General features: G+C 39.9%; 2 protein-coding genes across 5 annotated transcripts in view; one reads left to right on the forward strand and one right to left on the reverse strand.

Moving 5' to 3' along the window:
* The first annotated feature begins 2194 nt into the window (after positions 1 to 2194).
* On the forward strand, positions 2195 to 6087 carry LOC127429573 (endonuclease domain-containing 1 protein-like). 2 transcript variants are annotated; one of them, XM_051678693.1, is made up of 3 exons: positions 2195 to 3369; positions 4298 to 4454; positions 5660 to 6087. In XM_051678693.1, the coding sequence occupies exons 1-3, from the start codon at positions 3073 to 3075 to the stop codon at positions 6049 to 6051; spliced, it is 846 nt and encodes a 281-aa protein (XP_051534653.1). In that variant the 5' UTR covers positions 2195 to 3072; the 3' UTR covers positions 6052 to 6087. The 2 variants fall into 2 exon arrangements, 1 of the variants encoding a protein (XP_051534653.1); XR_007895314.1 differs by having other exon boundaries at positions 3231 to 5413; positions 5660 to 5800.
* A 152-nt stretch (positions 6088 to 6239) lies between these two features.
* Positions 6240 to 15329, reverse strand: part of LOC127429543 (TRPM8 channel-associated factor homolog) — a 30000-nt gene continuing 20910 nt past the window's right edge. For all 3 annotated transcript variants that reach the window (XM_051678653.1, XM_051678655.1, XM_051678654.1), the window contains exons 3-8: positions 14334 to 15325; positions 13471 to 13565; positions 13116 to 13329; positions 12695 to 12934; positions 7205 to 7542; positions 6240 to 6888 (exon numbers count right to left, since the gene is read on the reverse strand). In XM_051678653.1, coding sequence (XP_051534613.1) covers positions 6646 to 6888; positions 7205 to 7542; positions 12695 to 12934; positions 13116 to 13329; positions 13471 to 13565; positions 14334 to 15325 — 2122 coding nt within the window. In that variant the 3' untranslated portion in view covers positions 6240 to 6645. The remainder of the gene's footprint in view (positions 6889 to 7204; positions 7543 to 12694; positions 12935 to 13115; positions 13330 to 13470; positions 13566 to 14333; positions 15326 to 15329) is intronic.

Here is a 15329-nt window from a genome sequence, read left to right on the forward strand (position 1 = left end):
CTGATCATCAGGTTCCTGAGAGGTGCCAGGAGACTGAATCCCTCCAGACCACACCTCGTTCCCTCATCGGACCTCTGTAGTTCTTCAGGGTCTACAGAGAGCCCCCTTTGAGCCTTTGCAGTCAGCCGAGCTTAAGGCACTCTCCTTGAAGACTGCCCTCCTGACTGCGCTCACTTCCATCAAGAGGGTAGGTGACCTGCAAACGTTCTCTGTCAGTTAAACGTGCCTGGAGTTTGGTCCAGGTTACTCTCACGTGATCCTGAGACCCTGACTGGGCTATGTGCCCAAGGTTCCCACCACCCCTTTAGGGACCAGGTGGTGAACCTGCAAGCGCTGCCCCAGGAGGAGGCAGACCCAGCCCTGTCGTCGCTGTGTCCGGTGCGTGCTTTACGCATCTATTTGGATCGCACGCAGAGCTTTAGAATCTCTGAGCAGCTCTTTGTCTGCTTTGGTGCACAGCGGAAAGGAAGCGCTGTCTCCATGCAGAGGATCACCCACTGGCTCATTGACGCCATAACTATGGCATATGTCGCCTAGGACATGCCACCCCCGGTAGGGCTACCAGCCCATTCTACCAGGGATGTAGCCGCTCCCTGGGCCCTGGTCCTCCCATCCCAGGTAGTGGCACGCAACACAAGCGGATAAGTCCGGGATAGCTGGCCGGGTGTATCGCTTGCACATAGTGCCTTCCACCTCCCTTGGAGCTGAAGACATGCGCCATTAATTCCCAGTAGTGTTCACAAACTTTGTTCCCTGGTTGACTTCCTCCGAGCCCTGTGGCAGTCGAGTTTTCAGAGAGACTCGCTGCTGGCCCAGTACACGCGCTAACTAAGAGCCCTGTTCTGGGGTAGGTGCTCCGCATGTGGCGTTCCCTGTAAGGCTAACCCCATGCGATATATATCTTCCGCTAGTTCGTTTCCCTGCTGGCAAACTGCGTCTTCCTTGGGCAGAACCCCTCTGCCCCAGTCTCCATGTTTGTAGTAACTCCTCCCCCATTGGGCAGGATCTACCTTGAAGGCTCTCCACATGGTTGGAAAGACCATGTGATGTATTCTTCCACTTAAATATCCCCCCCTCTCTTTGGGCAAGGTGTGGTCTCCGCGGTGTCTTTCCCTTGGGAGAGACACCCCCCGACTAGACCTGGTGGCCCAGTCGGATAATCCCCCTTCTTTTTTAGGGAGTGGAAAAAGAGAAGGGGAAAAGAGGCCACGACTGGGTTAAGCCTGTCTCTATCTTTGGGTAGTCGACTTGTCCCCAAAAAGGGCTGTTCGACACTCAGAACTATGTTGGGGGAGGTTACATGTCGACTTGGTGCGCTGGCTATGAGGCACACAGCAGTCTGCCCACCACACACCTCCAGTTCACGTAACACAGTTCAGCCAGTTGTAGCGTTTCGTATAGGGACCCCTAATGTCACTACATCGACACAACGTCGAGTGAGTGACAGATAGGGAACGTCATGGTTACTTGTGTAACCTCTGTTCCCTGATGGAGGGAACGAGACGTTGTGTCCCTCCTGCCACAATGCTGAACTACCCGCTGAAATGGCCGGACCTTATATCGGCTCCTCAGCATAAAACCTGAATGAGTGGTTGCATACCAGCTCCTTTTATACCCGTATGTCCGGGGGAGTGGCATGCAAATACCACTCGCCAATTTTCATTGGCCTTTTATCAAAGACCAGAGGTGTCTCGGGCTCCTAAGAGTGACCCCTAGTGTCACTACATCGACACAACGTCTCGTTCTCTCAATCAGGGAACGGAGGTTACACAAGTAACCATGACGTTAAGTGTCATAACTTATTTTGTTTATTACAAGAAAAGTTGTCATTTAATTAAATAACATCTCGTTATTATGAGAAAAGATGTAATTTTATGACACAGTATCTCGTTTGACAAGAAAATATGTCGTTTTATGAAATAAAATCTCATTATTATGAAAAGGATGTCGTTTTTATGACATAATTGAGTGAAAAAAATTAATAAACAATACGTACATGGCAGCATTGCCTCACCATTTGTTTGGATAAGCATTGGTGACAAATTTATACAAAATTACTTTACTACAAAACATCATGTTTCAATAATGAGGGACAAAAATATACAACATTAAAGAGAGTAATATCAGAATCAGAATCAGAATCAGCTTTATTGCAAAGTATGCTTACACATACAAGGAATTTGTCATGGTGACAGGAGCTTCCAGTGTACAACAGTACAAAAACAACACAAAAACATCAGCAAGACATATATAATAATAAAAAAATAAAAAATAATTATACACATACGTACAGACACACACAGACACACACATACATACAGTACATACATACACACATACACATACGTAGTGCAAATCTAATACAAATCTGTTATCTGTTATGTACAGTTCAAATACTATTGTTTCATACATATTATTATATAAAATAAGTATTTTTAAACATATTTGCTAGATATTTAACATGCTAAATAAAGGAATTGTATTTTATGTAAATTTGATCAGGAGTGCGATTAGTCAACACAAACTGGAAGGCACCAGTTTTGAGGCATGTTTTTTCCAAAAATGTTCTGTGGATCAATGCCTTGGTGTTCTCAGGTTATGGCAAAATCAGCCATATGGGTTGTTCCCATAGGGTCACTTTTGAGTCATGTAAAACAAACATGTTATGTGAGACACACGTAACCTTTGCTGCGTGGAAAATGTTTTAAACAATCAAGAAAGAAAGCAAGCTAGAAAGTAAGAAAGAATTCTTTCAGTCAATTGTTTTTGTCAGTTGTTATTTTGCCAGTTCTATAATAACAGACCATGGTGCTTTCAAACTAATGTGCAACTTTAAACAAAATTACAATATATTAAATTATTTTACACATCCACTACAGGTATGTGTGTGATTTTATTAATTTTTTTAACCTCCAAATGTTCCTAAATCTGGAACTACTTGGTAATCATACTTATCACTAATGCTGACAATGATGGGGAGTAAAAATAGAAAGGACTGATAAAGGGGAGGTATGTTATAAAAAGTCTACGTCCACTGTTGTAGGAGATCAGTTGTATTCAGTCTGTTGCACCATGGATATTTCTATAACACTGTGTGTCCTCATTGGCATGTTCCTGGTTCCAACCAAGGGTGAAGTGGTGGCTAATTTCTGGGAGTCACCTGAGTGCTTAAAGTTCTTCTACAAAGAGAAAGTGCCAGAGTTGGGAGCTACCTTTCCAGACGTGGTCCCTTTGTGTCAATGTTTCCTAAACACGTATCACTTTGCCACTTTGTACAACACATACTACCGTACAGCTGTCTATTCTGCATATATTTTTGAGCCAAGCAATGGTGGAGGTAGAGAGACACGTTGGTTTGTAGAGCCACAGGTGAGTTATCTATTTTTTCTATCCATCTAAGGTGCCTTCAAAAAGTGTGAACCACTTATTGATTGTTGCATTTGTTTCCTGTTACAACTCTTTTTTACAAATTTTTTCTCACTTCAATAAAAAAGTACATTTCACTTGTTTATGAATAGAAAAATATATATAAATTAAGAACATAAATTTTTCCAGTATGAGAAGATTAGGTTTCACATGCACAAAAGTATTCACCCCCGTGTCAATATTTTGCACGTAGTCGTTTAGCACCAGTCACAACCATGAATCATATGTTTGTATGCACATTGGAAACATTTATTGTGGAACTTGTGGAAGCTTATCAAGCTCCAGCTCCAACAAATTAAATGGAGAGCATTGGCAGACTTCCATTTGTGGAAAAATAAGTTTGAAACTGAAACTATCAGTGTAGGTGGTCTCTTGGTCACTAATAATGGCTCTTCTTGTCTGATCCCTCTGTTTAGTAGGATGGCCTGGACTTGCTAGCATCTGGATTGTTTCACATTTTTTGGATTAACAATGACTTCAATGTACTCATAAGAAGGATCAAAACTTTTCCAATTTGTATAGCCTTCTTGAACATTTTCCTCCTGACAACTTCATCTCAATTCATGGGCAGCTCCTTGGTCTTTATGACAGCAGGACTTATCTGATCTGCTGTTGTGAGACCTTATAAAGTCAATAAGTCAGTGTTATTTACTGTGTAAATTAAATAATTGAACACAAGTAGATTCTGAATGAACAAAGGTTAATGTGCATTTTGTCAAGATTATTAAATAGCCCACCAAGTTAAGTCTGTTAAAACAAAAAGGGGTGAATAAGTTTAAGTAACTATCAGATTCCTCTTTTTGTTATCATTCTGACAATTTTGTGTTAGGCCAGCAAACAAGAAAAAAGCCAAGTTTTGCCATTTTGTTAGTTGGTGGACCCCTCATGGCCTGGTGAAATGATAGATGGGTATAAGCTGTCACAGCAGATTCCTGATATCTACCTGGGTGAGAAACAGGCTCTGAATGAGGACTACGCAAACTCAGGTTTTGACCGTGGACACCTGAACCCCAATGGACATCATGCAGGTATTGCATTACAAAGAACTTAACTTTAATCCCTCTGGCCTTTTTTGGGGGGGACTGAGGTCAAAGTTCGGAGCGATTAATTAACATTATTTTCTATCTTGAGACCTTTGGTTTCTTGTGACAAAAGTTAATGTTCTGAATCTAAGTAGATAGTCAGTAAAAATAACTTTTTCTACCTAAGGCTGGATTACACCACACATTTTTAACATTGATTTTAGCCCTGTTTTTTAGTTGGGTTGAGTTAGTGCTAGTCTGCAGCAGTCAGATTTTAGGAAAGTTTGAGTCAGAGAAAAATGCTCATTATGCAGTATCATGGCTACAGACTCTGATTTCTTACCCTCCAATGACCCTGCTGAAAAGCAGGATAGTTGGAGGGTAAGAAATCAGCTTATGTTGTGTTTTGTCTGCCGGTCACCCAGCAAGGGATGATGGCGTGCTGGTGACTCTACCCAGGCTTTTAAACTAGCTTAACCAGCTTCATAAGAAAGACCAGGCTGGTCAACCAGCTTCACCAGCTAAGTTTTACTGGTGAAAAGCATGACAATGCTGGTCCATCAGCTAGACCAGCACCAAACAAATACTTACCAGCAAACCAGCCTAGACCAGGCAGCATTCTGGAATGGCTGACTGCTGGAATTAAGCTGGTCTTTGTAGCATGATGATTTCATCTAGTCTGAGGATATAAAACACATTTGATATTTCAGAGCTGACTATCCACAACTAAAAAGAATCAAATCTCAAGCCATAGGTGTAAAGTAAGTGGGGTGAAGAAGCTCAAGAAATGGAGTTGGCGAACAAGCAATCAACTGGAGTTTAACCTAACTCTCAAGAGGCCTTTTTTCATGACTAGAAGCAGCAACAACAACAAGAGCAGCCAGTTCTGTCATGTAGCTCCTAAAATGGAAGGACATGTGTTTCTGCTTGAGCCTGTGATAAGACTGGATCAGCTTGATATTCAGGTAGTGTGTGATGCCAAGTTTTGTCTTTATTGATTTTCAAAGTTGGTAAGTGTGTAATACCTATTATTTTAAAATCTGTTCAGAATTTAATAGTGTAGTGTAATCCAGCCTTTAGGATTATTATACATTGACAACAAGTCTTTTTAGAGGAAAATATTCTTCCAAAACCTCAATTCAGACAAAATTATGTTTATTAAAGGTTTGTTTCTTGTCTCTCTCTCTTTTATTATTTATGTTCCCTGCTAGTTCTAAGTCGTAATGCCACCTTTACTCTGACCAATGTGGTGCCCCAAAACCCAACGCTGAACCAAAACGCCTGGCGCATACATGAGTCAGAAATGACCGACTTGTTTAACACAAACTGCCATCAGGCTTATGTGCTGGTTGGTGCCATCCCTTCTTCTAACAACTGGATCATCAAGAACAATGTCAGAAGAGTGAACATCCCGGAGTACATCTGGAATGCCTACTGCTGCGTGGATCAAAATGGCCGCCCCATCCTAAGTGGTGCTACAACTGCCCTCAATACTGAGCTCAACGTTGTCGTGGAACGGACCCTAAAGGACTTGGTTGACTTCCTACAACAATACTCTGACGCACCAGTGGGGGAGCTGTTTAGTGGCCAGTGCAGAACTTAGGTTGAGACGTTCAAATCAATTTAATGTCCAACGCATCTAGCAAAGGACATAATTATGCCCAACCAAGTCATATCAACCTTATGGTGCTGCATCATTCAAAATAATTAAAAAAATAATATACGAGCATAGATCTATGCTCTTGGATAAAAAATAAAAATAAAGAAAAGAACAGATAGAAAACAATGCAATATGGTTAAGATGTCAGCCTTTTAATTGCAGTGTGTAGTACATGTTAAGTGTTTATGTATTATATGTAATGTTGTAGACATATCCCCTCTGTAAAGATAGAAGATTTATGTTTGCTTTGAATTTAGCCTTAAAAAAATGCCAAGGCAGTTGTTACAGACATCTATACCAATAAGACAGATATTTAAGAATATAAATGCTGTTGTAAAGTGTTACCCTACAGCTTTTAAGTCTTTGGTCTCATTCTGAATATTTAAAATTAAATTCACATTTTATTTTACTCACCTTTGTTTATTAAACGAAATGAGAAATGCTTCATCCATTTATTTTCTATGACCCTCCAAGTACATTTCAACTTTTATACTTAATCTTACACTTCAGTCAATTTTAAAGCTATCTCAGATGCCTTTATGCATACTGGCCCATAGGATGGTCACTCCATTCAGGGAGATAAGAGATCTTCTCTTCCGTGCTGGGCTGGATGGGCCAACCCCAGGCTTTGAAGAAGGAGGCCAGATTCAGGTTGACCACCTTGGAGAAGGTCTCAGCATATAGATTCATCTTGCCTGCATTGTTATTTGGCACTCCGCTCATTTCATGGTATGCAGAAAAAACTTTCTTGAAAGCATCCCAGCCAAATTTTTCTTGAAGCTTAGGGTATATAAAAATATTAGGGTAAGACATAGAAGTGATTGAGAGTTAATATCATTATGGTTAAAACATTTTTTAACACTTTACATTAGCTTTTATTTATTTATTTTAATTTTATTTTATTTCACCAAACTATTTAATTTCCCTCCATAATTTTTTAAATAACATTGAAAACTGTTTATTGGTGATCAACAATGGAGTATTATTGCTTTGAATGGTCTTAAATGATACTGGTACATTATGAAAATGTAATCCTTAAAACATTTAATAATGTGTTTAAGTGTTAAAACCAACATTATAAGCAATTTGTTCATACCTGCATATAGGTCTCCAGTGATGTCCACATACTCCAGTTTTTTAAATCTTTGCCACCTTTGGCATAGTCCCGAGCACGACCCTGTCGTTTTTCTAGGGTCATGGCTGGATGAGCATTCGCCCTGTTTAAACCCAGCACTTCCTCATGTATGTACACTGACCACAGGTTGCAGGTGCACTCAGTGGTGTGTGGAGGGAACTCCCAAACTCCACGCTGCTGGTTGTGACCCAACTCATGAATGGCCCCCCAGAGACCACTTTTACGGGCTGCCTCTGGGTTCATTAGTACTGGGGCAGAGGTGGAGTGCATCATGATGGGATATCCAGCATGCATAAAGCCTGAAGGAGAAAAGATAAATAATAAATTTTTCCCTTGACGATGGCAAGCGGTCCAGGCCCAGAAGCAGCAAGGCAGCCCTAAATCATGATGCTCCCTCCAATGTACTTCACTACTAAGCTCTAATTAGCTTTTTTTGATATTATTAGCCTAGGGATTGACATTTAGTAGGGATGCTAGGGACATGTCCCTACCAATATCCAGTAACTACTGAATTGTCCCTAGCAATAATTTTGATCAAACAATTAAAATATATAACCACTGTTGTCCGTTGGTGTCTTGTGGTTTTTATTTATTTATTTTATTTAACCTTAATTTAACCAGGAAAACTCTCATTGAGATTAAGTATCTATATTGCAAGAGCGTCCTGGCCCAGACAGGTAGCATCAGAATTTGTGGTACACAAATGGTTAACAGATCTTGTTCTCTACTACGAGTCCTGCCTCCCTAACCCACGTCACTAATAGGATTGGCTTTGCCGTTTCTTGCTAACGTGTGGGAGGCTGTAGCTACATCCGGTTGTACGAAGCGCCAAAGCTCCGTCAACTAGATGCACATCATCATGCAGCATACCGGTAAGTGAGGAAGACACCATCCTTATACCAACAGTTCTGTGCACGAAAATACGGGACAAATCGCGTCTCATATTGATTCAGGGACAGTGCATTCAGTCACGGGATGAGTGGCAAGCCTAAACGTTAGTTTGTGTGTGTGTGTGTGTGTGTGTGTGTGTGTGTGTTTGGCAATTAGGCTAATTTGGTGACATGCTGAGTCAGGATGGCAGCCACAAAAAGAAAGGTGGACATTAGGAGCTACTTTACAAGTCAAAGTGCAAGTCACTTAAAATATTTTCTCAGTTGCTAATGTGTAGAATCAAAAATAATGGTAATAATAATACTTAACGAAGCCATAAATGTTTTTCCTTACTGTTCATATGGCATGCATCAATGTGTTATTTTGTCAGGTCAGATGACAGAAGCAGACCTGCCAGGTAGTAGCTCAGACAGAGCAGGAAGAGAGGCAGGTGGAGAGGCAGGGTCACGGGTGAGGCCTAGGCTTGTAACAACCAGGGCTCGGAGTTGAGGGGGTTGTGAGGGGATGCCATCCCCCTTTTACAATAAATATGTAAAAGCATCCCCCTTGTAAAACCACCATCCCCCCTTACCATCCCCTTTAGATCAATTGTGTCATGTATTGATAATCATGCAAGTAAAATATAAAATGTTCTACGTTTGATAAATAAAAGACTTTAAAAAAATGGTGATTTGCCGGTCAGAATTAGATTTCGACATGTGTAAGGTTGCCAAATTTCTATAGGTGAAATCCCCCAATCAGATCTGGACACTTGTACAGTTTGGATATATTCTAAAAGACGTATTTTGTTTTTATTTTTATTATTATTATTAATTTTGTTTAAAACACTGGCAAACAGGTATGTTGGAGTTTGACTTGTGTTCACATGAAACTTGCGCCACTGAATATAATGCAAGTTTTCAAAAGTTTCGCGCACTTTCAAAAATGGCCAAGAGAATATTATATTTATTTAATATTATATTTATATAATATATTATACTATATTATATATACACTACCAGTCAAAAGTTTTGAAACACTTGACTGAAATGTTTCTCGTGATCTTAAAAATCTTTTGATTTTAAGGCGTGTGATTACATGTTTGAAATTAGTTTTGTAGACAAAAATATAATTGTGCCACCACATTAATTTATTTCATTATAAAACTAAAATGTAATTTAAAAAAAAGTTTTTGAAATCGATGACTTGGACCAAATAATAAAGAAAAGCAGCCAATAAGTGCCCAACATAGATGGGAACTCCTTCAATACTGTTTAAAAAGCATCCCAGGGTGATACCTCAAGAAGTTGGTTGAGAAAATATCAAGAGTACATGTCTGCAAATTCTAGGCAAAGGGTGACTACTTTGAAGATGCTAAAATATAACACATTTTTTATTTATTTTGGATTTTGTTTAGTCACAACATAATTCCCGTATTTCCATTGATGTTATTCCATAGTTTTAATGACTTTACTATAATTCTAAAATGTGATTAAAAAAAATTGAAGAAGTGTTTCAAAACTTTTGACCGGTAGTATATATATATATATATTTAAAAAAAGAGAACAGAATGTAAGGGATGACAAGTTTGCAGTTACAACGTGTACATGTTTTTACCTCAAACAATTTTCAGGGTTTCGCCCATAAAACGCTTTTGTGTGAAGAACAACTTTTCTACACCACTGATTAAGCATCCTTCATAGAAACAGCCCAAACTTCCTTTACTAGTTCAGTTATTGGAATAGAAAATATGAGTGTCTGTGACAATGGGCGAGCACTCTAGAAAAAAAAACTTTTAATGATCATAATCTGGATGTTTCTGCGGACTGCTTTTACGTCCCCACCAATGTCAAAATCAAAATGTTTGAATATATTCAATATGTACAAGAACAATACAATAATTTGTGTGTTATTAGTTAAAACAGATGATGATCAAACCATATTTTAAGACAAATCTATACATAAATGCAGGTAATTCCTTTTGAATTACCTGAATTTATGTATAAATTGATATATGTATAAAATATATATATAGGCGCGAAGCCACATAAGGGCCAGAGTGGCACTAGTCCACCCAGACTGACGGCTGGTCCACCCAATCAAAACTGCAGGAATACAAGAACAGTTTGCAACTAAAAAGAAACTGCATTTTGCAAAATAGCTCACATGCAAGACAATCATCATATTCCTGTTATAAATATAGTTAGAAAAATTTGTTTTTATTTCAAATAAGAAGTTTGATATGATTACGGTGAACTGAAATGGGTTGCGGCGCGCTTCTTACAGAGTCGCTCATTTTCTCTGCACTGCGCAACTCTCTACAGTCATGCCTGTAAACAGATCCACTTACTGCGCTTAGCACCAAGATAATGTATCCACACTTTGTCTCACTTAATTTATTATTATTATTATTATTATTATTTTACGTAAGAGTGTGGTAGATGTTTCTGTGACATGGCAGGGTATGACATTAGCGAGTAATTTTGTTTGTCATCTACCCGCAACTGTGTGGCAGGTGACCTTTAAGACTTCTCGGAATGACAAATGACAAGAAATGCTGTTAGACACAAATACGTGCGTTTGAAGAAGCATACTTTATCATATTTTGGAAAACAGATGAAAGAGAAGCCATCGATGCGCGTCTCTGATTCGCTGTGTGTTTAGATGTTTAATGGCACGTTGGCCCTCACGCGTGCATCGCGAGTGCGTCTCGCAGAACACGCGCATATGACGAGTTCGCACTATTTCTTCCCTGTTCGTAATCTGGGAACAATTTGCAGGAATAGTGTCGTCAATGAGAACGCTGGATATGACCTCAGACCATCTCAAGATGTAAGGTAAATTGTCATATGTGTCATAATTCTGTAGCTACAACCTCAGAACTGGTTTCTCTTCTGTGCTTGTCTACTCTTTAGCCTCCATTTGAATGAAACATTCCCCCAACTATATAAGACAGTTGTTAAATAGAACATCTGATTCACTCGTATTTTTCACCAGACCTCTTATTTTACATAGACTACCAATCAAAGAAATATTTTGCAACATTGCAGCAGCTCCACGAAGCCCAGAACGTAAGCCAAAGACAGTTGTCAGATTTTAAAGATTCGATCTTTGGGGAAATAGCCAATGCTGGGTTTCCCAATAACACTGCAGTTTAAGCCTTTACGATCATCTTAACTGACGTTGTTCGTTATTTTACGATGGAATAACACAGTTTCCCAAACCAGCATGTAGATCGCTCGTTATAAAGTTATTATAATAAAAATCTATTAATATAATTTATTCAATGTCCCTTTGTCTCTGATAAAATGTGAAAGATGCGAGAAAGATACATTTAAGTTGCACTTAATGGACTTAAGAGTGGTTCAAAGCTCTCATTAATTTACAAACATTTTTACTTAGATAACGATGCTTTTGGGAAATGCACCATAGAGATTAAGTACTACTTAAGCGCTACTAACCTTCTTCTTAGTGCTTCGGGAAACCCAGCCAACACCTGTGAAAAGCAGGGGGACTGAAAAGTATCTAATAATAATGTTTATTGCAATAATTCTTATTTTACTATATTGTATTTATTTCAATGGCCATTTCATTTTTCATTGTGTAACAGGGTCACTTTCACTTGCTTTACTTAATTTTGTGTATGACCCTTTAATTATTTTTAAGTTGCACTCTCCACCCATTGGCTGGTGCTGTGAGCGAACTGGTTCCGGTTGGGTCATTAAGATTCGCGCCGAGAGAGTGGTTATGGTGGGTGAGTGCTCCCCAGAAAAAATACTGTAATTAATTTAATAAATTTTTTATTTACTGAATACCTGTCCTGTATTGATCATACATAAAGATTACGATTTGCACCAGCCGAGAGAGTGGTTGTGGTGAAATATGCGTGAGCATGATTATTGGGGCTGACCACTGCTTTTCAGTGTGTTTAAACAGAATAAAATCCACCAAAGGTGTGAGATGGTGTCAATCGAGTGCTTTATTCAACACAACGCAGAGACAACCCCATTACAATTGCATCAATATGACCTATTAAGGTAAATTTCTAAAAATAAACTAAAATAAAAAGGCTGAAGAATGGGGCACACTTCATTATATTCACAATGAATACTGAATGAATGTTGCATTTATGTAGTACTTTTTCTGATACTACACTCAAAGTGCTATACACAGTGAACAGGGGACTCTCCTCAACCACCACCAGTGTGCAGCATCCACCTGGATGGTGCGACAGCAGCCATAGTGCGCCAGTACCCTCACCACACACCAGCTGTTGGTGGAGAGGAGAGAGTGGACTGATTCATCCAATGATGAAATTAGGCACAGAATAGAGGTCCACCCTGTTTCACCAAGGTCAACTCATTTGGAGATTTCCCTATATATATATACATATATATACACACACACACACACACACACACACACACATACATATATAAATAATCTTTAAATTCATGTGTAAGCACCTGTTGAAAATCAGCTGGAAATTTTTCATGAAAACATTTCCTGTGCATTCCTTTGCAAAATCCATTTAAATTATTAGTGAATGAGGCCCATTGTGTATTCAATAATACTGCATACCGTGAGAGATCTGAACATCTGCAACAAATCGCTCCTTGCGGGGGAACTTGGCAGGCTTTGCCGCTAGGTCAGCTATGCCTCTCATTATGGAATCCCAAAGTGATGCCACCTCATCGGGGCTGTCCAGATTCCTTATCACTGCTGATTCTAACGTGATGATGATGTTCTCAAACTCAAGCTCCGCCCAGGGGGCTGGTGCCTGACGGATCCCACCAACCCAGTCAGCAACACTGGTCTCTCCTGAGGGACAAAGCAAGTTCAGATTCCAAATTTTACCACACACATTTATGAATTTTGGTGTGACAATGCTTAACTGTAACACATTTATACAAACATTCTGAATGTAAATCGATCTAAAATGTAAAAACGGCTAATTTTATGGTCAAATGGTGCTCACTAAATATTTATTCAGCTTTCTTACCAGACTTGAAGTATGGGGCCTGAACTGCGGTCTGCACGACAATTTCCACCCCCTCCACTTTGCATTTGGGAGGTGCTATTAGGTAGATTAACCCTCCCCACAGATTCCAGAGCTGGACCATTTCTGTGTCCAAGGGGAATCGCTCACAAACCACAGGAGCCCGTTTCAGAACATTAGCTCCACCAATGTTATCTGTCTGGCAACCAATCTGCACCTGCATGGATTGATATTTCCTCATGTTAATGGCAATCAAGTTGTAGTATGAGTATATCTATATAAGGAATACATTCCTTGATGTCTCTGATTGGAAACATGTTTGAATTAATGTACTATAATGTACAAACTTTCTGATCACCTTCCAATTTTTCCCAGTGATCTCTGGAGGTAGTGCAATGTATGTCTTCATACCAGGAGAAAGATATAAGCCTGTGCTTATCCATTCTTCACAAGCTGAAACAAGTAACAACATTTAAGAGACAATAAACAAATTTTATTAAAATGTAAATGGTTGTTATACTACTCAACATTGTTTTTCAAACTTTAAATTGTTAACCAAGGGTCATTACAAAACCTGGGTTAGCATAATCCTAGGTTATCTTGTTCCATTTTTTAAACTGTTCATACTTTACTGTGGGTTTATAATTATTTATTTATTTTTTACCCTAGTTTAACATTTAATTTGTATATTGCTGTTCAGTTTCTGATTAGTAGTCAATTGCTACACAACCGGCCGTTAAGGGGCTTTCACATAACTCGCATTGCTCAACACCAGCATCAAATGCCATTTTGATCCCCACATTAAAGGAGCTGCAGAGAAAGTCTTGTTTTGAATTTAGCACCCACGCAGTGATAAGTTCTTGGATTTTTCCAGTGATCATTGGCTGAAGCTTCGAATGATCTATGGCAACAGGGTCGAAGTTAAATTGTTTGGAATTTGAGCACAGTGTTACAGTGCTTGACAACCGCTTTGGGGTGCTAACCCCATATTACTGTGCCAAAGGTATACAGAGGTATGCTCTGGAGTAGGGTTTCATAGACAAGGGTTAAACGTGATGGTAACCCCCTTTCAAACTTTGCTTAACCCAGGGTTGAAACTGACTTTAACCGAGGGTTAAAAATTATGTCAACCCAGGGTTTAGTTCAGTATAAAAAGCCCTAACACTTAAAAAAATAAATAAATAACCTTTCCCCCTAAATTTGGCAGGAAACCATTCATACCTGCAGTGTCGGCACTAATGCGAACTCTTGCATTAGACACAGTGGGCAGGTTGGGTCTGTCCTTGATGATGTAGGGCAGAAGGGCATCAGGGTCGGGTGACACTTTGTACACTTCGTTCCCAACATGGAGCATCAGATGGTCCTTGGAACTTTCAACAGGACAGTTACTGCACACCTGTGGAACACCTACCTCTTTCACCATTTCAGAAAGAAGCGCTACCATTGACGTATAGGCAGCACAGTCATGAGCCTGCATGCGGAGGTAACTCGCACAGTCACTGCCAAGCTGCTTCAAGCAGCCCTGTTCATGAGCAGTCAGTTCCTTCCCCTGGGTTACATGTTCGGCAAAGCGCTGCAGCATGTTGCGAAAGTGGTACCCCTCTCTACAGCTATGCTCTACTTCTGGGGCTTTGTATAGTCCTCCACTCAAGGTGTTGCCCAAGATACACAACCCCATCTTGTTAAGAATGCGATTTCCAGGGTATTCGGTCATCACATTGGAACCACAGTGGGTCTGCGCCCAATACCAGGCATGACCCCCAATAAGAAGACCACCACCTTCAGCAACAAAATCTTGGATCTGTTCACACTGGGCATCACTGTAGGAAGTGCAGACATAGACGCTAAGATCTTCTTTGAAGCCAGTCAACTGACAATCTAGACCAGATTTGCTCAGTATCTTGTGGGCTTCTCTAAGGTTGGAGAGAACCCCGATAACACCCTTACGACCCTCATCAAGCCACTTTATAGCATTAATCATGAAAGTGGACAGAGATTCACGGCCCAGGTAACCTTCATGGGTTGCCACAATTACTCGCCCTTGTCCATAGTAGGCACCAGCAATGAATGCTTTACCAGCTTGGGTGACTCCAATAGGAAATGCTAATGGTCCATGCACCATGACTTCAGATGCTAAAGCCCCACCTTGGATGTCAAACTCAGGCACCCCTTGTAACAGGAATTCTAAGTCACACTTAAAATCCTTGCCTATTCTGA

This window comes from Myxocyprinus asiaticus, chromosome 39 (genome assembly GCF_019703515.2).
Source record: "Myxocyprinus asiaticus isolate MX2 ecotype Aquarium Trade chromosome 39, UBuf_Myxa_2, whole genome shotgun sequence".
In the NCBI taxonomy this organism is placed as follows: Eukaryota; Metazoa; Chordata; class Actinopteri; order Cypriniformes; family Catostomidae; genus Myxocyprinus; species Myxocyprinus asiaticus.